General features: G+C 40.3%; 2 protein-coding genes across 2 annotated transcripts in view; one reads left to right on the top strand and one right to left on the bottom strand.

The window, feature by feature from the left end:
- The first annotated feature begins 336 nt into the window (after positions 1 to 336).
- Positions 337 to 4,283, top strand: LOC122691663 (moesin-like). Its single transcript, XM_043898345.1, has one exon. The coding sequence runs from the start codon at positions 485 to 487 to the stop codon at positions 2,207 to 2,209; it is 1,725 nt and encodes a 574-aa protein (XP_043754280.1). The 5' UTR covers positions 337 to 484; the 3' UTR covers positions 2,210 to 4,283.
- Positions 4,284 to 8,315: 4,032 nt separating this feature from the next.
- Positions 8,316 to 24,996, bottom strand: part of ACAT1 (acetyl-CoA acetyltransferase 1) — a 28,532-nt gene continuing 11,851 nt past the window's right edge. Inside the window, exons 2-12 of the mRNA XM_043898359.1 lie at positions 21,519 to 21,566; positions 20,056 to 20,173; positions 19,689 to 19,784; positions 19,381 to 19,481; positions 15,584 to 15,727; positions 15,020 to 15,170; positions 13,982 to 14,077; positions 12,296 to 12,409; positions 11,203 to 11,267; positions 9,272 to 9,429; positions 8,316 to 8,770 (exon numbers count right to left, since the gene is read on the bottom strand). Coding sequence (XP_043754294.1) covers positions 8,650 to 8,770; positions 9,272 to 9,429; positions 11,203 to 11,267; positions 12,296 to 12,409; positions 13,982 to 14,077; positions 15,020 to 15,170; positions 15,584 to 15,727; positions 19,381 to 19,481; positions 19,689 to 19,784; positions 20,056 to 20,173; positions 21,519 to 21,566 — 1,212 coding nt within the window. The 3' untranslated portion in view covers positions 8,316 to 8,649. The remainder of the gene's footprint in view (positions 8,771 to 9,271; positions 9,430 to 11,202; positions 11,268 to 12,295; positions 12,410 to 13,981; positions 14,078 to 15,019; positions 15,171 to 15,583; positions 15,728 to 19,380; positions 19,482 to 19,688; positions 19,785 to 20,055; positions 20,174 to 21,518; positions 21,567 to 24,996) is intronic.

Genomic DNA, 24,996 nt, shown 5'->3' with positions numbered 1-24,996 from the left:
TGGCTGTGCTCAGTCTTACTTGCTTTGTGCAGGCTTTCTCTGGTTATGGCAAGCAGGACTACTCCCTGCTGCAGTGCGTGGGCTCCTCACTGTGGGGGCGTCTGTTGTGGAGCACGGGCTCTAGGCCTGTAGGCTTCAGCAGTTGCTGCATGTGGGCCCTAGGTTCAGCAGTCGTGGCACATGGGCTTAGTTGCGTGTGGAATCTTCCCAGGCCAGGGATCAAACTCATGTCCTCCGCACTGGCAGGCAGATCCCTACCCACTGCACTACCAAGTCAGTTCAGTTCTTCCCCGCCGCCGCCTCCCCCCCCAGTCTGTCTTTTGAGAATTTAGTTCATTTAAAGTTCCTATGGAGTCGTCCCGACGCTAGAGAGAGACCCAATCCGAGCCCCCAGTCCCCGGAGTCAGCCGTGTGTACTGCGTGCTCAGCGCCGTCTGACAGCTCCTGGCCAAACTTCGCCAACTCTGCTGCCTTTGTCGCCACCATGCCCAAGACGATCAATGTGCGTGTGACCACCATGGACGCTGAGCTGGAGTTTGCCATCCAGCCCAACACCACCGGCAAGCAGCTGTTTGACCAGGTGGTGAAAACTATCGGCCTGAGGGAAGTTTGGTTTTTTGGTCTGCAGTACCAGGACACTAAGGGTTTCTCTACTTGGTTGAAACTCAATAAGAAGGTGACTGCCCAGGATGTGCGGAAGGAAAGCCCTCTGCTTTTCAAGTTCCGGGCCAAGTTCTACCCTGAGGATGTATCTGAAGAGTTGATCCAGGATATCACACAGCGACTATTCTTCCTGCAAGTGAAGGAAGGCATTCTCAATGATGATATTTACTGCCCACCTGAGACTGCTGTGTTGCTGGCCTCCTATGCTGTCCAGTCCAAGTATGGTGACTTCAATAAGGAAGTCCACAAGTCTGGCTACTTGGCTGGGGACAAGTTGCTGCCACAGAGGGTCCTGGAGCAGCACAAGCTTAACAAGGACCAGTGGGAGGAAAGGATCCAGGTGTGGCATGAGGAGCACCGGGGCATGCTGAGGGAGGATGCTGTCCTGGAGTATCTGAAGATTGCCCAGGATCTGGAGATGTATGGTGTGAACTACTTCAACATCAAGAACAAGAAAGGCTCAGAGCTGTGGCTGGGGGTGGATGCCCTGGGTCTCAACATCTATGAGCAGAATGACAGGCTGACTCCCAAGATAGGCTTCCCCTGGAGTGAAATCAGGAACATCTCTTTCAATGACAAGAAATTTGTCATCAAGCCCATTGACAAAAAAGCCCCGGACTTTGTTTTCTATGCTCCCCGGCTGCGGATTAACAAACGGATCTTGGCTCTGTGCATGGAGAACCATGAGCTATACATGCGCCGTCGCAAGCCCGACACCATTGAAGTACAGCAGATGAAGGCACAGGCTCGGGAGGAGAAGCACCAGAAGCAGATGGAGTGTGCTCTGCTGGAAAATGAAAAGAAGAAACGTGAGATGGCAGAAAAGGAGAAAGAGAAGATTGAATGGGAAAAGGAGGAACTGATGGAAAAGCTGAAGCAAATCGAGGAACAGACTAAGAAGGCTCAACAAGAACTGGAAGAACAGACCCGCAGGGCTCTGGAACTTGAACAGGAGCGAAAGCGTGCCCAGAGTGAGGCTGAAAAACTGGCCAAAGAGCGTCAAGAAGCTGAAGAGGCCAAGGAGGCCCTGTTGCAGGCCTCCCAGGACCAGAAGAAGACCCAGGAACAATTGGCCTTGGAAATGGCAGAGCTGACAGCTCGGATCTCCCAACTGGAGATGGCCCGACAAAAGAAGGAGAGCGAGGCTGTGGAATGGCAGCAGAAGGCTCAGATGGTACAAGAAGACTTGGAGAAGACCCGTGCAGAGCTGAAGACTGCCATGAGCACGCCTCATGTGGCAGAGCCTGCTGAAAATGAGCAGGATGAGAATGGGGCAGAGGCCAGTGCCGAACTGCGAGCTGATGCCATGGCCAAGGATCGCAGTGAAGAGGAACGCACCACTGAGGCGGAAAAGAATGAGCGTGTGCAGAAGCACCTGAAGGCCCTCAGTTCAGAGCTGGCCAATGCCCGTGATGAGTCCAAGAAGACTGCTAATGACATGATTCATGCTGAGAACATGCGACTGGGTCGAGACAAATACAAGACCCTGCGCCAGATCCGGCAGGGCAATACTAAGCAGCGCATTGATGAGTTTGAGTCTATGTAAAGGGCACCTAGCCCCTAGGGACCCCTCCTCCCTTCTTCCTTGCTCACACTCTTATACTCTTGCCTAACTCACACTGTGCTGGAGCCATTAACTAGAGCAGCCCTGAAGTCACGCCAAGCATTCAGTGCAGCCATGGGACCAAACCTAGCCCCTCAATCCTTACTCACTTCCCTAGGCAGAGAGATGGGCACTATGGTGCCAATGAGATCCTCTTTTTCCTCTGTCCTGGATGATCTGGCTTGCTAGAAGAGAACACTTTCTCAGCTCAGAGGCACTTCCCGCTTGGTTTGGGAAATACCCTCACATTTAATGCTGCTCTGCAGGAGTCAAGTGTGGAGTAGGTTGAAAACTGGCCCTCACCCCTGCCCCACCACAGCCTTCATCGTCATGGTCTTGTGATTTGCAGAACTGAAGCATCACAGGTTTAGAGATGAAGGCAGGGCCCTGGCTACATGCTCTAGAATGTCAACTGCCCTAGGATTAGGCCTCCCAATGTCCATTCCTTCTAGAGTTACTTAGGCTTTTTAATGATTGGAGGCTAAAAAGAAGTGCAGTCATTCTTCTCTCTACCTCCCAGATTGGGCCTGTTACAAACTCAGTCCCAATAAACCTTGTCCCTGAGTTCAGACACTCATTCTTCTCTTCAGCGTGATATGGGGGAGAATATGCCTTCAAGAGGCTTCCCCAACATCCTGGAAGACTGTTAGCCCTTCTGTTCAGACATGATTGGGTAGAGAATATGCCTCTATGTTTTATGGGAGCCTAGGCTTATTTTAGGTGAGCTCTATGGGCAGAAATATCTCTTACTTATTATTCTGTGTTCCTCTTCCCTTCTTGGGACCTGCCCTTCCCCACTCCAATCCACAAATCCCCTCAGGTAGAAGAATAGGGATGGTTATTTCCAAACCCAGCCAGCCACATCTAGGACTCTTGCCAAGAGGAGGAAATATTCACATGTGGCTTCAGTATTTTCACCTCTAGGGGTCCCAAACCACTTCTCCCTTCAGGGCTAGTTGAGCCACAACTTCTGCTTTAGGGTCATTAGGGCCTTGGTTTGGTGAGTCCTGGATCTTGATGTCAGTTGGCTCAATTGGTGAGTGTGTGGAAGAAGCCAAGTGTGGTGAGAGAAGCTCGTGGCCCAGATCCTACAGTTTACTTTGAGCCCTACAAGGTGCCTAACAGCCCCTTCCCATCACCCCTCTCTAAGGTGATGATTGGGTCCTGCCTCTGTTTAATAAACCTTTAACCCAGATCTTGCCACCAGTTATGCTATCCCTTGGAGCTGTAAACCAGAGAGCCATTAGGGGTTCTGGTCTGGTCCCTTTCACGCCCCCACCTCTTTCTCTCAACCCAGGAGCAGCATCCTCTTCCTCTCTGTCTCATGTGTGCTCTTTTTCTTTCTACCAGTGTTATATATTTTAGCGGCATCTAATTCAACATTGATTTCTGCATTTCTTGCTAATGCACCCTTAGAAGATACTAGTCTTGGGACAGGATCATTTTGGCCTCATTCCTTTACCACCCCTACATCTAGGAAGCATATTTTGCCAGAAAAATTAATGTAAGAAGCTTTCAGTATTAGTGATATCATCTGTCACTGTAGGTCATACAATCCTTTTTTAAAGTACTTGGTATTTGGTTTTATTGTTCCCCCTTTTTTTCCTGCCTTATTCTCAAAGTTCATTCCACAGAGGGGCCCTACTGTCCTTCCATGCAGTGCCCCTAGCCCAGAGCCCGTGGCTTTGATCACTCCATCCCCTTGCCTTCTGCTTGACCTTGGGAAGTCTTATGTGCATTGCTGTGTATTATATTGACACTCTGTTGGTGATGTGCCCTATATTTGCTAAATTCAAACCTGGAATTATGGGGCAATCCAGCTGCCTTAAAGGTAGTATCCACCCCACCACCACCCCACTCCCCGCCAGGGGAAGCTGGGGAGAAAGATTAGATTTTATATTCAGGGTTTTTTTGGTGCATCTTTTGGGGGTTTTTTAAATTTGTTTTTGGAGGGGTTTATGCTTAACCCATGTTCTATTTCAGTGCCAATAAAATTTAGGAAGACTTAAAAAAAAAATAAATAAAGTTCCTATGGATAGATATGGACTTATTATTGCCATTTTGTTCATAATTCTCTGGCTGCATTGTAATTCCTTTGTTCCTTCATGTCTTGCTCTCTTTGTGATTTGATGGTTTTTGTTTTTTTGGGTTTTTTTGGTAGGGGTGTGCTTAGATTCCTTTATCTTTTGTGTATCTAGTATAGGTGTTTGCTTCGTGGTTACCAGGAGGCTTATATAAAATATCTCATATTTATAACAATGTATTTTAAGCTATAACAACTTCAGATACTTAATTTCTACACTCTATTCCTCCCTCCATTTTATGTTTTTGGTGTCACAATTTACATACTTTAACCTTGTGTATACATTAAAAATTCTAAGCTATGCACATTTTTAATATGCTTTTGTCTTTTAACCTTCATACTAGAGTTACAAGGACTTACCCGCCACTATTACAATAGTAGAGAATTCAGAATTTAACTATATATTTATCAGTGAGACATACTTTCAAAGGTTTCTTTGTCACTAGCTAGCATCCTTTGGTTCAGGTGGATGAAGTCCCTTTTAACATTTTTGTAAGGCTACTCCGGTGGTAATGAACTCCCCCAGCTGTTGCTTGTCTGGGAAATCACCTCCTTCAGTTCTGAAGGACAGCTTTGCTAGGTATTCTTGATTGCCAGTTTTCGTTTGTTTTTTTTAATATTTCCGTCCTTTTGAATGTATCACGTCACGCCCCTCTGGCCTACAACATTTCTGCTGAAAAATCTGCTGATAGTCTTATGGGGGTTCCTTTGTAAATAACACGTTTTTTCCTGCTGCTTTTAAGGTTTTCTCCTGTAACATTTCACAATTATCATGTGTCTCAATGTGGGGCTGTTTAGGTTTATCTTTTGGGGATTTCTCTATGCTTCCTAAATTTTGGTATCTGTTTCTTTCACCAGGTTAGGAAAATTGTCAGTGATATTTCTTTGACTACGCTTTCTGCCCCTTTCTCTTTTTCTTCTACTTCTGGGACCCCCTATAACGCACATGTTTGTTCACTTGATGGTGCCACCTAAGTCCTTTAAGGTGTTTTTACTCATTTTTTTCCCTTTGTTCCTCTGATAGGATGAATTTTCACTGCCTTGTGAGTTCACTGATCCGTTCTTCTACTTGTCTGCTGCTGAACTCCTCTCCTGAGTTTTCCATTTCAGTTATTTTATCTTCAGCTCTGTGATTCCTGTCTGATACTTCCTTATAGTTTCTACCTTGTTAAAAAATTCTCACTTTGTTTAAACATTGTTCTCTCAGTGAGCATCTTTATGACCATTATTTTTAATTCTTTAGTAAATAAATCACTTATCTCTGTTTCATTAAGGTGTGTTTCTGGAGTTTCATCTCATTCTTCTGTTTGAAACATATCCTCATTTTTCATTTTCACCGACTCTTTATGTTGTCTTCTTCTTAGATGAAAGAGCTACTCTCTCAGTCTTGACAGAGTGATCTTGTGTAAGGGAATCTTATACATCAGCTTGGCCAGAGCTCCTTCCTGTCTTAAACTTTTGTGATTTTCCATGCTGCCTTCTTTGTTCTTAGTGGCTCGCAGTAGTTGAGAGTGTTTAAGACCTGTCAGCATCCTAAAGAGGAAGACTGCAGTTAGTACTTGGATGCAAGCTGACTGAAAGCTGTACTGGAGGCAGCAACAGAGAAAGTAGTCAGGGCTCTCCCAAGGAGAAATCAGGGTGATGGGCTTTTTTGCATGTTCCCTCTACACTGAGCCCAGGTATAGACCCTTGTGAGGTGTGGGCAGGACTGCTATACCCATTTATAACTGATTGTTTGCTACAGACCCATGGCACTGTAAGCATAAATCCTGCTGGCTATTAGAGCCAGGTGATCCAGGGGCCTCTCCCTTCATGGCAGCTACAGAAGTGGAAGCAGCAGACGTGTGTAAGCTTCTTTTAGTGAGATACTGTCAATGTGCAGTGGGCAGACAACTCACTGGAAAAGTCCTGACACTGCGAAAGACTGAGGACAGAAGGAGAAGAGGGCATCAGGGGATGAGCTGGCTGGACAGCATCACCAATGCAAAGGACATGAACTTGGGTAAACTCCAGGAGCTAGTGAGGGACAGGGAGGCCTTGCATGCTGCAGACCATGGGGTTGCGAAGAGTCAGACACAACTGAGTGACTGAACAACAGCAAGTGGGCTAAAGGGCTTCCCTGATGGCTCAGATGGTAAGGAATTTGCCTGCAATGCAGGAGACTCAGGTTCAATCCCTGGATGAGGGAAAGGCTACCCACTCCAGTATTATTGCCTGGAGAATTCCATTAACAGAAGAACCCGGTGGGCTACAGTCCATGGGGGTCACAAAGAGTTGGACACAACTGAGTGACTAACAGTAAGTTGAGTGGGTTTAAGTGAGAAGGTATAGATGGTATGTTATCGGCTGGCTTCCCCAGTCTCCAGGGAGGGTCCCCATCAGCTCCTAAATGCATTCTAAATTCTCGTGTCATCCTTCATAAAAGCCAATTCTTCTGTGACCATCTTTGGTTTCTCCCTAACTTCATTTTGAGTAATTGTCCTTATACAGACTAGTTCTTGTCCTATTCTAACACTTTCTGCATTGCTGTCTAATAATTGATGATGTATGCCAGTCTTCTCTTACTTACTGGGTTTTTCAGCTTTTATCATCCACAGTAATTTAAAATGTGGAACTCCTTTTTTCCTTTCACTGGCATTTGATCTAGCGTATTTTTTACCCCTGTTTTACCATTACCTTCCCTTGCTGCCTAGTCAGTCCTTAATCATTTTTAAAAAATTTAACTTTCGTATTACAAAATTCATGATTACTCTCTCCATGTGCTGGTATAAACCTTTGGCATTTTTGAAGGCAACAGCAGAGTACTATATTTTCTAAGCTGCTGCATGCCTTGATACTCCTTCTGGCATCTTCATCACTCTTATTCCATTAAAAATATGTAGACGTTGTTCACTTGTCTTCTGACAGTTTTTATAACAGAAACAAGGAGTAAGCCTTCCAATTTTTCTACCTAGATGTTTGAAGAATTTTTTCTTTACTATGTTTCCCCAGAACATTAACATTTCTGTTAACTTGTTCAGTCACTAAGTCACGTCTGACTCTTTGTGACCCCACTGACTGCAGCACACCAGGCTCCCATGTCCTTCACCATCTCCCGGCGTTTGCTCAGGTTCATATCCATTGAGTCAGTGGTGCTATCTAACTATCTCATCCTCTGCCAATCCCTTCTCCTTTGGCCTTCAATCTTTCCCAGCATCAGGGTCTTTTCAAATGAGTCAGCTCTTCGCATCAGGAGGCCAAAGTATTGGAGTTCCAGCTGCAACATCAGTCTGTGCAAAAGGGAGCTAGCTGTTAACTACTATACAGAAATTTTTTAAAGTAGCCTTTGTCATAGTCCTCAGAACAGTTTTTTTCCATATGTTAACTTTTTTTCCTTCAAAGATAAGGATTCACTGTTAATTACTTGCCACACGAGATCTGTAATGCCACATTTCTGTCCCCTCAATCCCCCACTATTGTCAGTATGATCTTGGACAGAAGCTTTCCCTTCTCTGAACTACAGCTGAGGTTGGTGTGCATTGACCCTGCCTACAATGTGGTTTTTTGTTTTTTTTTTTTCTAGATAGGATGCAACTCGGGACACTTATGCTGCATTTTTATCTGCTTAAGAACAGGCATTGTAGCATACTGAATATGACAATCTCTTCTCTCCATAAATCCATTCAGTTGATCAGTTTAGTTTCCACCTTCTTTCCTACTCTCTGTGCTGCTGTAATAATGAAAACAAAATCCCTAACCTCACCCCCAACAAACTCTGAATGATGAGCTTATGAGAAGTTGCACCCACTTCAGACCTGAGCACATGGATTCCTCTTATTTCTAGCAACACTACACACAATGTCTTTGGCTTCTTGACTAATAATATAAGGCATTCCTGGTTTGCACAGAATAACTACTCTCACTTTGAAGAGTCTATTAAGTCTAAATTAGTGACAGGTAATATTCACTTAATCTTTAACAATCCTCAAAAATGTAAATTAAGATTTATTCTCTAACATGGAAGCTTCTACTTGTAAGTCACTAATATAATTATGCACTATTGTATTTCAAACAGTATAGCTTTATAATAAAAATCTGTTCAACATTATGAAAAATGTAAAGAAGAAGAAAAAACTTCTATAATCTCAAAGGTTTGGGGATTTGATCTTTTTATCTTATTTTTTAAAAAGAGTTGAAAATAATAAAAATTTAAATAGATTGTTCTGATCCTGGTGGACGCGATTATTCTGACACAAGTCACCCTGATTACAGCAGGCCTTTCTGGCCACATAGGGCTGTCGCGTTAGACCGCAGCCGTCGTCTACAGCTTCTGGATCAGCATGGCGGAAGCACCTCCTCCTCCGTTGCAGATACTGGCAAGACCATATTCTCCTTGCTTCAACGCATGAGCCAAATGGACAATGATTCTGGCTCCAGACATCCTAGGATCAAGAAAGCATTGTGGTACTTTAATGGTTTATAGACTGTGTGAATAACCAAATGAGCCATGACTTGCAGCTGAAGTTAACTACTTTAACTGCGGAGCCTTGTTTCAAGAATGGTTACAGCTTTTTTTTTTGGCCACTCTGAGCAGCATGTGGGACCGTGGTTTCCCAATCAGGGACTGAGCCCCACCCACTGCAGTGGGAGTGCAGAGTCTTAAACATTGGACAGCCAGGGAAGCCCCACAAAAGCCCGAACATAGACTTGAATCTTAAATTATCTTCATCATAAAACAACATTAGTTTTCAAGCAACAAGAGTGGTAGATCTCTGTGTTCAGTGGGGATTCTATCAGAAATGGTGTTTGCCTTATGAAGGACGGGTAGGAAGAAAAAATGGTAAACAAGGCCAACAGGAATTATCATGAAGCAGTTTAAATTTAGAGAGAAATACAAAGATAGCCATTAATCTAGCTTTCTTTTTCTTTATGCTTTTACCTACCCAATCGGATGTCCAAGAGAAACAGCTCCTCCATTGATATTCACTTTTTGGGGATCAATCTCTAGCATTTTAATGTTTGCCAGTACGACCAGACTGAAGGCTTCATTTACTTCCCACATACTAATATCTTCTTTTTTCAAACCTGCATCTTTAAGAACCTAAATTAAAAAAAATAAAGATTATGTTCAGATAATTAATTCAAAACTTACTTTATCTTCTCAAAATTCTGCAGTTTTTGTTTGTGTCTCCCCTGTTCCCAGCAGAAGTGTGGAATCCTGACCACTGGATCACCAGGAAATTCCTTAATTTCTCATCTTTGTTTGCATTATCATATTTCTATTTTGAAAAGAGAAAACTTGATTTTCTTGAACATTCCATGGATCTTGAACATTCCATGGAAAAGAACACATACTCTTTATTTGGGGATACATACTTGACATATACTCTTAAGATCTACTTTACTGATTATATGCTGCTTAGTTCTAGATTCTTTATCTGTCAAAGAAAGAGGTGTACTCTGTGTGTGTGTATGCTCAGCCACCCAGTCGTGTCCAACTCTGTGACCCCATGGACTGCAGCCCACCAGACTCCTCTGTCCATGGGATTCTCCAGGCAGGAATACTGAGTGGGTTGCCATTTCCTACTCCAGGGGATCTTCCCAACCCAGGGATCAAACCTATGACTCTTGTGTCTCCTGAACTGACAGGAGGATTCTTTACCACTGTACCACCTGTGAAGCCCTTATCTGTCAAAGAATTACATTAATCTCTAATAATTTTTCATTGTATCCCCTAGAGTTTCTGCTTTATAAAAGGTGCCATGGGGTTATTTGGGGCACAGTCATTCAGAGTGATTGCGTCTTCATTGTGAATGATTTATTTAAAGTCTTATTATGATTTCTTGTTCTGATAGTTCCTCAGCTATTACAGATGTTATCTTTATGCTTTTATCTTTATAAAATATTGCTAGAGTCCTTTATCTTTAGAACATTTTTTGTTCTGAGCAACAGAAAAATTAACATGAAACTTTCCCTCCTCCTTGCTTTCTTCAACAGCAGGTTCAGGTAGCTTTCTAAGCTGTAAAGCTCAAACAGCCTCCTCTAGTTCCAACAACATGAGATAAAACAAGTAGCTACGTGTAGCCACTTTTCTCTCTCTCAGAATCTAGCTGAGAAATGTTCATCACCCTCCTTTCCAGTGTGATGCGTTCACTTTCAGAAGCTGTATAACTGTGTTGTTTTCTGAGATCTGCCACCTCTGAACAGAGCGTCATCACTCCCTGTTCCTGATGCTTCACTATCCTACTCCCCTCTGGTTTTTTTTTTTTTCTTTAAATCTGGATGTTACCCCCAGAAGTTCTCTCTCGGGGTGTGGCCTTCTACTTCTGAAAAGGAATATGTGCTGCAGTCTTCTGAAATCCCTTAACCCCTAAACCAACACAACACTGTGTCTTTTCATGTGACCCCTTAGTTACTTCCCACAGACTCAAACTGACAGTTTGGAGTAGAGTTCTCGCCATCTCTAGTTTTACTCTAACACCAGCTACCAGCAGTTCCCCTCTTAGAAGACTGCTCCTTCTAAGTAATGAATATCCGCTTTGAATTCTAGAACCCTGGACTGTCAGCATTCCCCTTTCTCTGCCATACCAACTTCCTACTTTGTGGTTACCGTTCTCTGTGTGTGAGTTCAGCACAAGGAATTCAATTACACAGTTTTTATCTGCTCCACTGAAGATATAGTTTGTGTGCTGCTCTTTTACTTTTGTTGTTATCCTGTTGCTTTCATTGTTTTCAGGAGAAGTGAGATTTGAAACTAAGCTACTGCTATGCTTTGGCAGATGAATAACATTTAAAATCTAAAACATGCAACCTTGGTATAAGCAAAACCAGAAACTGGCAGAATGAGATATGATCTATATTATTTTGTTCTCACCTTAGGAACAGCATATGCAGGTGCAACTGGAAAATCAATAGGTTCTACAGCAGCATCAGCAAATGCTTTATATAAAAAAGAAATAGGTCATTAAAATCTTTTTTTACAAATACCCAAAGCTATATCTAACAACTTATATAATATGCAAAAATTCAATTGTAAAATATTTAAATGTGTTTGTGCCTTTTCTAAGATTCTGTACTTTATAAAATTATACCAATCATCTAAGCCATTGATTTTCACAGATAGGGAGTTAGAAGGAATTGCCTCCCGGAACAATGGCATTATCTAGAAGTATTTTTGGTTTTTGCAACAGGTAGAATGCCACTTATTATAGTATCTAATGGGCAGAAGCCACGGATGCTGTTAAAAATCCTACAATGCATAGAACAGGCCCTACAACACAATTATTTGTTTTGCTGAGGTTAAGAAACCACGATCTAAACAAAACGGTAACTGTTTAACTCCTTATGAAGAAGGCAAGGCAGACTTTACAGCTACAAATATGCTTCAAGAGACTGAGGAAATGCTGAGACCACATCAAGTGAAGTCGCCCAGTCGTGTCCGACTATTTGCGACCCATGGACTGTAGCCTACCAGACTTCTCCGTCCATGGGATTTTCCAGCCAAGAGTACTGGAGTAGGTTGCCATTTCCTTCTCCAGGGGATCTTCCCGACCCAAGCATCAAACCTGGGTCTCCCGTATTGTAGGCAGATGCTTTATCCTCTGAGCCACCAGGGAAGGATTTTCTGAGACCACGTAGTTAATAATAAATGCCAGTACTGTTACATTTTTCATACTCCTAAGCTCATATCCTTTCTATTCTACCTGACAATGCCAGAGGAAAACCTGTACCTTGTACTCTCCCACCATCCAGAATAGGAAAAGATTTTTGAAAACTTTCCCTTATATAAATCAAATCATAATGAAAATATTAAAGGAGATTCTATCCCAATTAAAACATGTACTAAATTATGTCACAACGTAAGACAGATAAAAATCACCAACTTCTATGTATTACTGACAAAGAATCTCAATATCAAGAAGAGTTCACAGGGGTTTAGGAATAAACCAGTTCAGAACACTTTCTACCTGCTATTCTTGCCAGTGGTTTAACACCGAGCCTCTTTGCTGCATCTGCGGTCATCAGAACCACAGCGGCTGCTCCATCATTCAGCGTGCTGGCATTCGCAGCTGTTACTGTACCTGAAAGTGTCAGTGAGCATGACATCAGGACATTCTTTCACTCTGAATTCACTGGGGTCAATTTAACAAATTCCCACAGAACGCTGCCTGGGTTGCTAGATGCATGAAGATATGGATGGAAGTAAGCCCTGCCTTCAGGACATATACATAACTCAACGTGTAAGTGTATAACACAGTTAAGGTATGTATGTCTTTTTATGTTAGTTTTTTGTGTTTATTCTAAGCCAGCTCAAAATGCATGCATAATGGCACTGCACAGATTCTGGTTTATAATTCATCAAAGATAAGGACCTCTTCACGTTTCTCCTAACTCTACATCTTCCCTTATCCACAACACAGCAGACACGCATACATTTTGCAAATCGGTGTCAAAATCATACTACTACTTCTCTACAATCACGTGAAGTTAAATGAATACTAAAAAATCACTAAACTATACACTTTAAACAGGAGAATTTTATGGTATACAAATCATATGTCAATTAAGCTGTTTCCTTATAAATACCAATGAAGATACTATTATAGACTGCTGTCAAAATTATAAAAATATACTTTGGCAATATAATTTTTTTTTGGCCAAGCCACGAGACTTGTGGGATCTTAGTTCCTGACCAGGGATTGAACCCACGTCCCCTGCAGTGGAAGCACAGAGTCCTAACTACTGTACTGCCAGAAAATTCCTTATAATATAAACTTGTAAGAAAATTCCTTACAATATTAAAAAAAAAAAACATTGATCCACTCCTATAGCTCGTATTGAGAAATTCAGTCAGAAAAGGGGAAAAAGGTTATTTCAGATTATTATCACAACTATATACAGCCAATGTTAAAAGCAGAAGTGACCTTTTCTCCTCAAAGGATTTAGAACCCTGGAACCCCATTTAGATACATTTATTTATTAAGGACCAGAGATACAACACTAAAAAAAGAGCTATCAGCTTAGTCCTCCAGAGGCTTACAGATATTTAACATAACATGTAAACTTGGCTTTCATATCACAAAAAAACTTCAAGATGAAATGCACATGAAAAACTGAATTATATAGTCATTCTACAATCTGTTTCAGAGGCTATATATATTCATTATTAAAAGTACTAACTGTATATAAAATAGATAACTAGTAAGAACCTACTGTATTGCACAGGAAACTCTATCTAATACTCTGTAATGACATAAATGGGAATAGAATCTAAAAATGAATATATATATATAAATACATATATATATAAAACTGATTCACTTTGCTGCACAGCAGAAACTACTCTGACACTGTAAATCAACTATACTCCAATTAAAAAATAATTTTAAAAAACTTCAAACAGATTTATACAAAAACAAAGAATAATTATACAATTTTAAATATACTTTGGATAAATGTTTTGTTAATTTCATTTGAGCCTAATACACTGAAAATGTTAAATAACATCAAGATGTTTTCTAGAATTACTTTTTTAAAATCCTTAGGCAAAAAAAAAAGAAAAGAAAAAAGAAAAAAAGTCCTTAGGCAGTTCTACAACTAGATATGGTATACTGACTGTCTTTTTTTCATATGCTTCATTTCTTAATACTAACCATTTTCTCTTTGGAAAACTGTCTTCAGCTTTGGAATTTTGCTAAAATCAACACGTTTATATTCTTCATCTTCCTTTACCACTACATCTGGTTTACCTAAAACAAAAATCTTAAATTAAGTAATCTTTGCAGTAAAGACAATAGTTACTTGCTCAGTAAGAAACAGTGCAAAAGGTGCCTGATAGTCTCTGCTTCCCTTTGTGTGCCCACATACCTTATACCATCCCAAGTAAATTCCACTCAAGAATCTACCACCTGTAATTTGTTAGTGTCTTAAAGAAGAGTTTATTAAGTAGCGTGATGCAATTTAAATCTATTCAGCCACATCCCACTGTCTTCTCTCTTGAGCTCATTCTATGATCACAAGACATTCTTCTAACCCCACGGGAAGATGTCCAATGTAGACATAGGCTGGGTAAGTTTGGTTAAGTTCGGGTATTCCATCATTCTCATCACAGTAATTATTTCTAGAATGGAAATGTAACCCAAACCAAGTTAATGAGTCTTTACTGTGGATTCATTCTGCTGCAGTTGGTGAGAAGGTGTCTTTCCTCTGTGACTGAGAGCCCTACAGATGGACTCTGGAGATGGCGGCAGCAGTGTAGGAAGCTGAGAAGCCAAGACAGCATGTCCTAACGGCACTGCCCACTCTTCCAATCCCTGCAGCTCCCAGCGCTGACTGGCTGCTGCCGTACATCTTTCAGTTCTGGGACAGACCCCCAACTAGCCTTCTAGTAAACACCCCCTTTTCACTTAACGTGTTCAACAGTCTATCAGTTATATTAGAAAGAGTTCTAATAAATACATTTCTCAAAAAAAATATGCATAGTGGAATTTGCAATTGAGTTGGAATCAGATATTAAATTGGGTTGAATTATCTCTGAACTAGCAACATTCCCTTTACTAACCATTAGCAGCAGTGTCAGCATCTTCAGTTGAAATTTTAAGAGTACCAATTTAAAACTTAAACATAAAAAGTTTAGCAACATGTGAAGTCTATTAAAAATTAAAATCTATTTTGGAACACAATCCTTCAACCTTTTACTGTAATTGTGACAGGAACAACTTCATTTCCAAATCTTCCAGCTTCCCATGCCGCTTTGCTTCTGGTGTAGGAATTAAGAGCATAAGCATCCTGTTCCTCTCGTGCAATGCTCAGCTTCTTTGCGGTATTTTCAGCACAGTTGCCCTGATAAAAGTTGGAATTTTTAAAAAATCTACGTAACTCTGCAAAACTTATAAAATATTAGCTTTTTATAACATAAAACAGTGGTTAGCAGTTAAATTTAGTTCTTGAAATATACTTCTTTCTGTACTCAGTAATTCACTCACATCTCAGCTACATGAATTAGCCCAGAAGTTGCTATTTTGAGGACAAATAATTAAACAGTTATGGTATCCATTATTAGAAGTCAGAAAACGCACCATGTCAATGTGGGGCAATCTATTCCAAAACTGAGCCAAGCTGATACGATGAGCATAGAAAACATTTTCCTAAAATGAATGGCTAAATCAATATTTATATCCTTCAGTTTCTGGGAAAAAAATACATATTTTTTAATCAAGCAGATGGCATTTCTCCATTAAAAAAGCAATACTTACCATATGAATTTTATTGTAGACATCAGTTAGTCCATCTTTTACAATCAAATCTTCAAGCTTTACCCCACCATACGGTGTTGTCCCTCTGTTCATTACATAGGGGACATTGGACATGCTCTCCATCCCACCTGCCACCATCACATCCTGCTCAGCAACACATAAAAACCCAGCGTCAATTCAAATGGTACCACTGACTTTTGAACACCATAGTTAGGAACATCAATCCTCCACACCTGATAATTTGGGCGCAACTTCACAGTTGGCCCTTCCTATCCATGTTTCTAGATCCACAGACTCAACTGTAGTACGTATTTATTGAAAAAAAAATTGTGCATTAAGTGGACCCAGGCACTTCAAATCTATGTTCATGGGTCAACTGTAGGTGCAAATCCATTATACCCTTTACACAGCAACAAGGATTGTATCCGAACTTAATGAAACATCGCTATACAGTCAATATAAGAAGTACCCTCTTGATGCTGGTAAAAGGAAATGGTCTGAAATGTGTAATGGTAATTAAGATCAGAATCAGACAGTAAGAGGAATCTTTAATGTAAAACCATCTTCTGAAATTCTTCTAAATCCTTCATTTCACTGACACTGCCAAAAATATAATCTCAGTTCTCAGAAATAATCCTAGTTCCTTGATTGTGATCCTCCTCATCAACTCTTCCCAAACAGCTATAATAACTTTCTAACTTGGTCATCTGACAGAAAGCCTTTCCTTCCATCCAAGTGTCATCTACACTCATCTGAGTCATTCTGGCTAGACTAAGTCTGGTCATTCCTCTCCGTAAAGGACTCCCCAGCACAGTATACAAGGCTCTTTACAGTCTGGCTTTTCACTCCCTTCGCAGTCTCATGCCTGGACCTACACGAGTGGAGGTCACACAGAATTGTTTAAAGGTCTTCAAACAGACTTCCCTGTGGCCCAGCACGTAAGACTCTGCACTTCCACGGTAGGGAGAATGGGCTCAATCCCTGGCTGTGGAACTAAGATCTCACATGCCGTAAGGCCAAGAAGGAAAAAAAAAAATCAAGGTCTTCAAAGATACCATGCTAATTCACACACCTCTGCACTTCTGACCTATTCACCAACAAGGAAAATACCGTCATTTCCTTTAAAACTAATCGAGACACAGCCCCTTCAACCCAACAAATTGGTTGTCAGCCACTTTCCCTGACTACCTACTTCTATCCCTTTTTTTTCCCCTATCCGTTTTTGGAACAGTCTCCCTTCCTTCTTTTGTGTTCCCCAATTACTGTGTATTCCTTTTATTAATAATATTACACAGTAATGTAGCTATATTTATATGTCAACCCTTTTCACTGAACTCATGAGGCCTTTCTGGCTCCTTTGAGGCCAGAAACTTTGTCAAATCTATTTTTATGTAATTAGTGCCTGGCATATATAGTAGAAGTTTAGTAAATATTAATCAACTAACCTGTAATTACAGAGCAACAAGAGAAAATTCATTTGCATTATAAAGGCTAATTTGAAACAAAGTTTAATATAAAAGATTAATGTAAACAAAATTAAAACTAACGTTATAGTACCACAATCTTTAATCAGGAATAAAGACAAACAGAAATTCCATACCAAAGAAACCTAAATACTTAGCCTATTATGAAATATGGAGAGTATCAAATAGTTCTTATATAAGTTTTATTCTGTTATCCTGAAATACTGAGTATTTCCTGAGGATGATGAAAATAAGGGACAGAAATCATTATCAATTCTACAGTATTAAATAAAATTGATCATTAGGTAATATTCAAAATAAGGCAATTCCTGCTGCTGCTGCTAAGTCACATCAGTCGTGTCCAACTCTGTGTGACCCCATAGACGGCAGCCCACCAGGCTCCCGTCCCTGGGATTCTCCAGGCAAGAATACTGGAGTGGGCTGCCATTTCCTTCTCCAATGCATGAAAGTGAAAAGTGAAAGTGAAGTCACTCAGTCATGTCCAACTCTTCACGACCCCATGAACTGTAGCCTACCAGGCTTCTCTGTCCATGGGATTTTCCCAGCAAGAGTACTGGAGTGGGGTGCCATTCCCTTCTCCAAAGGCAATTCCTAGTATTCGTCTAAGTCAGATAATTTTAAAAATACAGACATGAATCAAAGAATATTAACTAAAAGCATTTTATAGAGAACCACAAAAGAATCAACTGAGACAAAATTATCCTTGTCATTCAGTTTTCAAACACCTAACGATCTCATGACCATTTTTCACCCACTGGTTTGACTAGGATTTGGTTTGGTAATACCTGATGTCAGTGTTACCTTATGTATAAGCAAACAAGTTCTCACAATCTTTGGGAAATATGTAACTGGTATAACTTTTTTATGGAAAGTATTTGAAAATATCCAAATTTTTAAATCTGTGACTCTGAAATTCTCCTCTTAGGAATTTTTCCAAAAGAAAGACCTACACATGATAAGATTTTTTTAATGTTTTATTCACCTGTTTTTTAATGTTTTATTCACCTGTCTCTGGTGAATGTTCCTCAGCAAATGACATGCAATGCTAGGATTTGAAATTAGTCTGGCTCCAGACTTTCTGTTCTTAACCACTACATTATAATGCTTAGTATAGTGAATTAAGAGTTGATCTAATTATTTATAAGTAGACAAAGATACACACATAGGGGTACTCTCTGGAGCATTCTTTAAAAGAGAGAAGAACTGGAGACAACCTAGATATCCATTCAATAAGGACCCCCAAAATACATTATACTTGTTCAGTTCAATAGAATACTATCTCAGGTGCTAATACAGAAAGATCTCCAATACATTACATGAGGCACAGAAGTTAAGCAACTTGCCCAAAGTTTCTCTGCTCTTAGGTGGCAGAATATACAAGAAAGTGATGAATAAATTAGACACTTAAAGCAGGGTAAGAAGAAAGATTTTTCATTTTATAATTTTCTATACTGTTTCAGTTTTTAGCATATGTATCAGGTATCACTCTTTTTTTTCTTTCCTCTTTGCCTTGCCTGGAAACAAGGCAAGGGACGAGTAATAGCAAGGGTATGCAAAATTGTGATTCTTATGTATATATAAGAAACAATCTGCAAACACCTCACAACTGGTTTTTATCTTGGTGTACCGGGCCCTGATAGGCCAGAATGCACTACACAGGGACAGAGACACCTGTTTTCTAATTTAAGCCCTGTAACTATGTTTGTAGTCATCTCAACCTCTTTCTTCAACTGATAAAAGGGCTTGGATCTGATAAACTCTTAGTTCTGAGTCCAGGTCTAGTCTCCTAACACAACATATAATTTGCTGAGCAGCCTGTCTCTTGCCCAGTCTCAAACAAGATCAAAATCATCAAGGCCAATAGAATGCCGCACAATTTTACAGCCAAATCTGGACATGAGGCACAACAAATCAGTCATCAATTCTGGGCTCAGTCAATGATTTGATCCCCAGGGTCAGCACCTTATTCTCACTTATAATGAAAGCCCTTCTCAATCTAGCAAATACAACATTTACGATGTCTTAAATCCCCCAGAATCTCTAAGTGGAAGGGGCACTAAAACATCCTAGCCGGAAACTACTTGTAATACAAGACACTTCAGCTATCATTCTAACCTCTACTTCAAATGGAACTGGCAAATCCAAACACACCTCCAAACACACATTCAGACACACCTGTGTCTGAAACAACACAGCAACTGCACTTACGAGAAAGAATTTCACTTCTAAAGTATGAATATGTTTAGGCTTTAAGTGTTTTCTTAGCACCGCATATTATTTTAATTATAAAGTGGAAAAGAAGGTACTTCTTACCTGATGTCCACACATAAGATTCTGAGAGGCCATCATGATGGCTTTCATTCCTGAGGCACAAACTTTGTTTATAGTGGTACATGGAGTAGAAATAGGTAAGCCTAAAACCAATATAAATCATACTTTTGAAAAAAACAGATTCTTTTCAAACACAACTGTAATAAAATAGAGCATGTTAAACCGTAATCTGAAACATTTCTTTAGTCAATGTAAGTCTATTATGTATTTATATTCTATTTAAGCTGAAATGACCTCCATTTCGCCATGTCAAACATTCAAATATAAAAGCAAAAATGCATTCCTAGTACCTGCACCCAGTACTGCTTGCCTTGTAGGGGCCTGTCCTTCACCTCCTTGTAGAACATTGCCCATGTATGCTTCTTTCACTTCTTCTTTTGGAATCCCTTTTTTTAAAAAATCAAGAAACATTTCCATATTTTATTCAACTCAACAATTAGTAATTACCTAGTAAAGTACCTGACTAATTATATAGCAGGAATGGTTTTTGTCAGTTTTGAGCTTTATTACTAACACTATAGTCCAAGGACTTCAAGAGAATTCAAAAATGCATTCATTAATTCATTTCTAAGTGTTATGTATATAGGAAGTGCAAAATAAACATTTGCTCCAATGAATCACTATCCCCTCAACACAAAAAGCAAAGCAACTACTGACCTGCCTTTTCAATGGCTCCCTGAATCGCAATGGAACCAAGTTTAGTGGCTGGCAGAGACGAAAGACCGCCTAGAAAGGATCCAATGGGTGTTCTTGTAGCACTTACTATGACCACTTCCTGGCAAGACAGAAGATGGTAAAAATTATTACATGTAAATATTTTATCAAAATCATCTTTCATAAATAAGCATAATTCATAGATATATTATTCAAGAAACAGACTTTTTATGAGTGACTAATTACTCATCAAAGGTGAAAATAATCTCAGTATTTGAACAGCACTAAAACCAGTATAATGCTAGTACTTTATGACTTAAAACCTAATAGAAAACTAAGACAAACCAGTACTAAAATAGGCATAGACCAGAAGCTTAAGTTTCTATTCCTCAGTCAAAATTTAAGAAATGAATACTTTACCCTTGTTAACTGCATAATAAACAATCCTAATTAAAGGGCTTCCTTACTGAAAGGAAACTTTAGGCTAGGAATTAAGAACCTACATGCTAGTAGGGGCCACACCGCTTCACTAGGACACAGCCAGAGCCATAATTTCTTTTTATTTTCTTTGTTACTTGGCCGCACTGGGTCTTTGCTGCTGCACGCAGGCTTGCTCTAGTTGTGGTGAATGGGGGATGCCCTCGAGCTGCGGGGCCAGGTTCCCCACCGCAGCGGCTTCTCCTGTTGCAGAGCATGCACTCTAGTGCATGCGAGCTTCAGCAGTTCCGGCACACGGGCTTAGTGGCCCCGTGGCATGTGGAATCTTCCCAGACCAGGGATCAAACCCTTATTCCCTGCATTGGCAGGTGATTCTTAACCACTGGACAGCCATAATTTCTTAAACTATTAACAAAACAACAGCCATAATTTCTTAAACTATTAATAAAACAACATAAAATTGAAGGAAAAAAAGATAAAAGCTCTCTTAAACACTGCAAAACACTATTTTAACAATTCTCTCCTTACACTTGCTTTCTACTTTCTCTTAAATACATACATACATACATAATTTCTCATAGATAATAAGAGAACCATTTCGTAGACTCTGGTTGGAGGCTATTACTAAGTCTTTTTAGGAATTCTTATGAAACAGAGAGGATCCCTCAGAAAGCATTAGGTGATCAAGTAAAGGTTCTTCTGTCTAATCTCCAGCTCATTCAGCCTCTTTCTTCTAGTATCTTCCATGTGGCCTCTGCAATGTACCAGCACAATATACCGGGGGTCCCTGAGAATAAAGGAAGAACACTGTCTAATTTTAGAGACGGCTGTTTACAGTAGACAGTGATCAGGGAAGAAGCAGAAATTATGCAGGGCACTAGGTCTAAAAAATTTCATGGTAATAAGGGTGTTTGACTTAATGTTTCAATAATTAACTATCAAGTTGGCACTCACCTATACATGCAGTAAGAATATGCAGTTTTTAATTGACTACATTTCCTTTAAAGCACATTTAAATTTATACTTACATTCAAAGTGGGTTTTGATACATAACTTCGCTCTGCATACCTTATTTCCTGTAATATAAATATGTTATGATGTAAAAAATATTAATCTATATCACTTTATATTTCTCAGCAATGGGAATATGGGAATTTCTTTTTTCTGCATTATACCTTTATTTCCAAATTTTCCAGTTAGCATATATTACTGTTGAAATTTAAATATTACTTTTGCAATACTCTTACCTGATTAACTATTCATTGGAAATGTATGTTTTAACTTCTGATAAGTTTATCATCTTAAAGCTTCTAATCCTTTTTAAGTATAAACTTTATAAAATGTAATTTTAAATTAAATCTGAGTTCTAAATTAAGTAAGCCCAAACTGGGCTGCTGCTTATATAACCTACTTATACGAAAAGATTTGAGCATATTATCTGTGACCCAACTCTGAATTAAAAGTTTCTACTTGTAAACATGCCAGTCATTGTCTTTCCAACTACACCCCTTACTCAGAGTCTGAGAGGGACAACCCTAAGTACCTACCAGGTGACTCCCATCCTCCTCCCACTGGCCAGAGCTGATGGAACAAAAACGGAATGAACTATGCCCCATTTCAAATATGGAATGAACTAAGCTAGCACTCTGAGAAACCTGATCAACTGGATGATGGGCACTGGAAGTGAAAGGGCCACGCGGCTGGAGTTCGTCAGCAATGCCACGTAAAAGCAGAGGTTACAGCAAAGAGAAAAGCCATGAGAAAGCAGAGAAGCAAGGGAATGTAACATATACACTCAGAAAGGAAGGAAAGACCATGGCATACGACAAGAGACAAAACAAGGTAACCTAGTTAATGATTTTCTAGATAGGCTTCCACACCAAAGCCAGCTTCACTTTATTTCCTAACTTTGGATGTCCAAGAGCTTACCTAGTGTGTATCTTCAAAAAAGCCACTTTCTACTTAGCTATTGTGGATATTTTTCCTCGCAATCAAAGAGCCTTTTCTAAACCACTGTGAAGTTTCTGGTTCTGTTTAACTGAAGGTTCCCTGGGCCTCCCCACTTTGCCCTGGATCCCATTTCAGTTGCTTTTTCAAAGGTGCCACATCTTCAGTTAACTGTTCCCTCTTCATCATTCATCCCCTTTCAGTTCAGTTCAGTCACTCAGTCGTGTCCGACTCTCATCCCCTTTACTCCTCAACTATTCTGCAAGCACAGGAATAGGCTCCGGCTCCTCCCACCTAAAAGAATTAAAAACAAACGAACTTCTCTTAACCCGGAGTCCCACTGAGCTTTCAACCCATTTCTTAGCTCCTCCGTACAAGAAGTTCTCCAAGTTACCTAGAATTTGTCTCCTGTCATCACCTCCTATTTACTATTCAACCTACTCAATCTGGCTTTTATCTATCCTACTGTTGGCTTTGAGCAAGATTAACAATATCTGAATAGCAAAGTCCAATAAAGACCTCGCTATGTTCATCTCATCCTCTTGGCAACCTGGGACTCACTTTTCTTTTTGGGGAAACACCCACAGTGGTTAAGAGCCTCGGTTTACCAGCTGAGTTTTCCTTTTTTTTAATTGGTAGAAAATCACTTAAAGATATGTGATGGTTACTGTCATATAACAATGCAAATCAGTCACAATTACATATATGTGAGTGAGTCTCTTAAGTCTCCCTCACTTCAGTCGCTCAGTCGTGTCTGACTCTGCGACCCCACGGACTACAGCACACCAGGCTTCCCTGTCCATCACCAACTCCTGGAACTTGCTCAAACTCATATCCATCAAGTCAGTGATGCAATCCAACCATCTCATCCTCTGTTGTCCCGTTCTCCTCCCATCTTCAACCTTTTCTAGCATCAAGGTCTTTTCCAATGAATTAGTTCTTCGTATCAGGTGGCCAAAGTAATGAAGTTTTAGCTTCAGGATCAGTCCTTCCAATGAATATTCAGGACTGATTTCCTTTAGGAATGACTGGTTGGATCTCCTTGCAGTCCAAGGGACTCTCAAGAGTCTTCTCCAACACCACAGCTGAAAAGCATCAATTCTTCAGCGTTCAGCTTTCTTTATACTCCAACTCTCACATCCATACATAACTACGGGAAAAACCATAGCTTTGACTAGACAGATCTTTGATGGCAAAGTAATGTCTCTGCTTTTTAATATGCTGGCTAGATTTGTCATAGCTTTTCTTCCAAGGAGCAAAAGTGTTTTAGTTTCATGGCTGCAGTCACCATCTGCAGTGATTTTGGAGCCCCAAAAAATAAAGTCTGTCACTCTTTCCATTGTTTCCCCATCTATTCGCCATGAAGTGATGGGACAGAATGCCATGATCTTAGTTTTTTGAATGTTAAGCTTTAAGCCAACTTTTTCACTCTCCTCTTTCACTTTCATCAAAAGGCTCTTCAGTTCCTCTTCACTTTCTGCCATAAGGGCAGTGTCATCTGCGTATCTGAGGTTATTGATATTTCTCCCGGCAACCTTGATTCCAGCTTGTGCTTCATCCAGCCCGGCATTTTGCATGATGTACTCTACATATAAGTTAAAAGAGCAGGATGACAATATACAGCCTTGACGTACTCCTTTCCCAATTCGGAACCATTGTTCCATGTCCAGTTACAACTGTTGCTTCTTCACCTGCGTACAGATTTCTCAGAAGGCAGGTAAGGTGGTCTGGTATTTCCATCTCTTGAAGAATTTTCCACAGATTGCTGTGATCTACACAATCAAACACTTTGGCATAATCAATAAAGCAGAAGTAGATGTGTTTCTGGAATTCTCTTGCTTATTCTATGATCCAGTAGATGCTGGCAATTTGATCTCTGGTTCCTCTGTCTTTTCTAAATCCAGCTTGAACACCTGGCATTTTCCGGTTCACGTACTGTTGAAGCCTATCTTGGATAATTTTGAGCATGACTTTGCTATCGTGTGAGATGGGTTCAACTGTGCTGTAGTTTGAACATTCTTTGGCATTCACCTTCTTTGGGACTGGAATGAAAACTGAACTTTTCCAGTCCTGTAGCCACTGCTGAGTTTTCCAAATTTGTTGGCACATTGAGTGCAGCATTTTAACAGCATCATCTTTTAGGATTTGAAATAGCTCAGCTGGAATTCCCTCACCTCCACCAGCTTTGTTCGTAGTGATGCTCCCTCCCTTGAATCTCCCTCCCCCCGCCCTTGTCCCATCCTTCAACAGACTGAGAAACTTGAGTATTCTTGAATGTTAACCTTGGTTTTCTAAAATACTCTGCACAAGTTGTTATGAGGATGAAATGAGGCAATATGTATACACCATTATCCAAACCCTTTTTCTTGGCTTCCATCTTAACACAATCTTGTGGTCCACCTCTTATCTCTCTAGTTATTTTTCTCAGCCTCCCTATCATTCCCTTTCCGACCTCTAACTGCTGGAATGTCCCAAGACTTTGTTCCAGGCCCCTTTTAATTTTCAAACTTCACTGTCTCCATAATCATATCTAGCCCCATGGCTTTAAACAGCAATTAT

The sequence above is a fragment of the Cervus elaphus genome, chromosome 1 (assembly GCF_910594005.1).
Source record: "Cervus elaphus chromosome 1, mCerEla1.1, whole genome shotgun sequence".
Lineage (NCBI taxonomy): Eukaryota > Metazoa > Chordata > Mammalia > Artiodactyla > Cervidae > Cervus > Cervus elaphus.
Note: the sequence above shows the minus strand (reverse complement) of the source record. Positions and strands in the feature narration are given on the sequence as shown.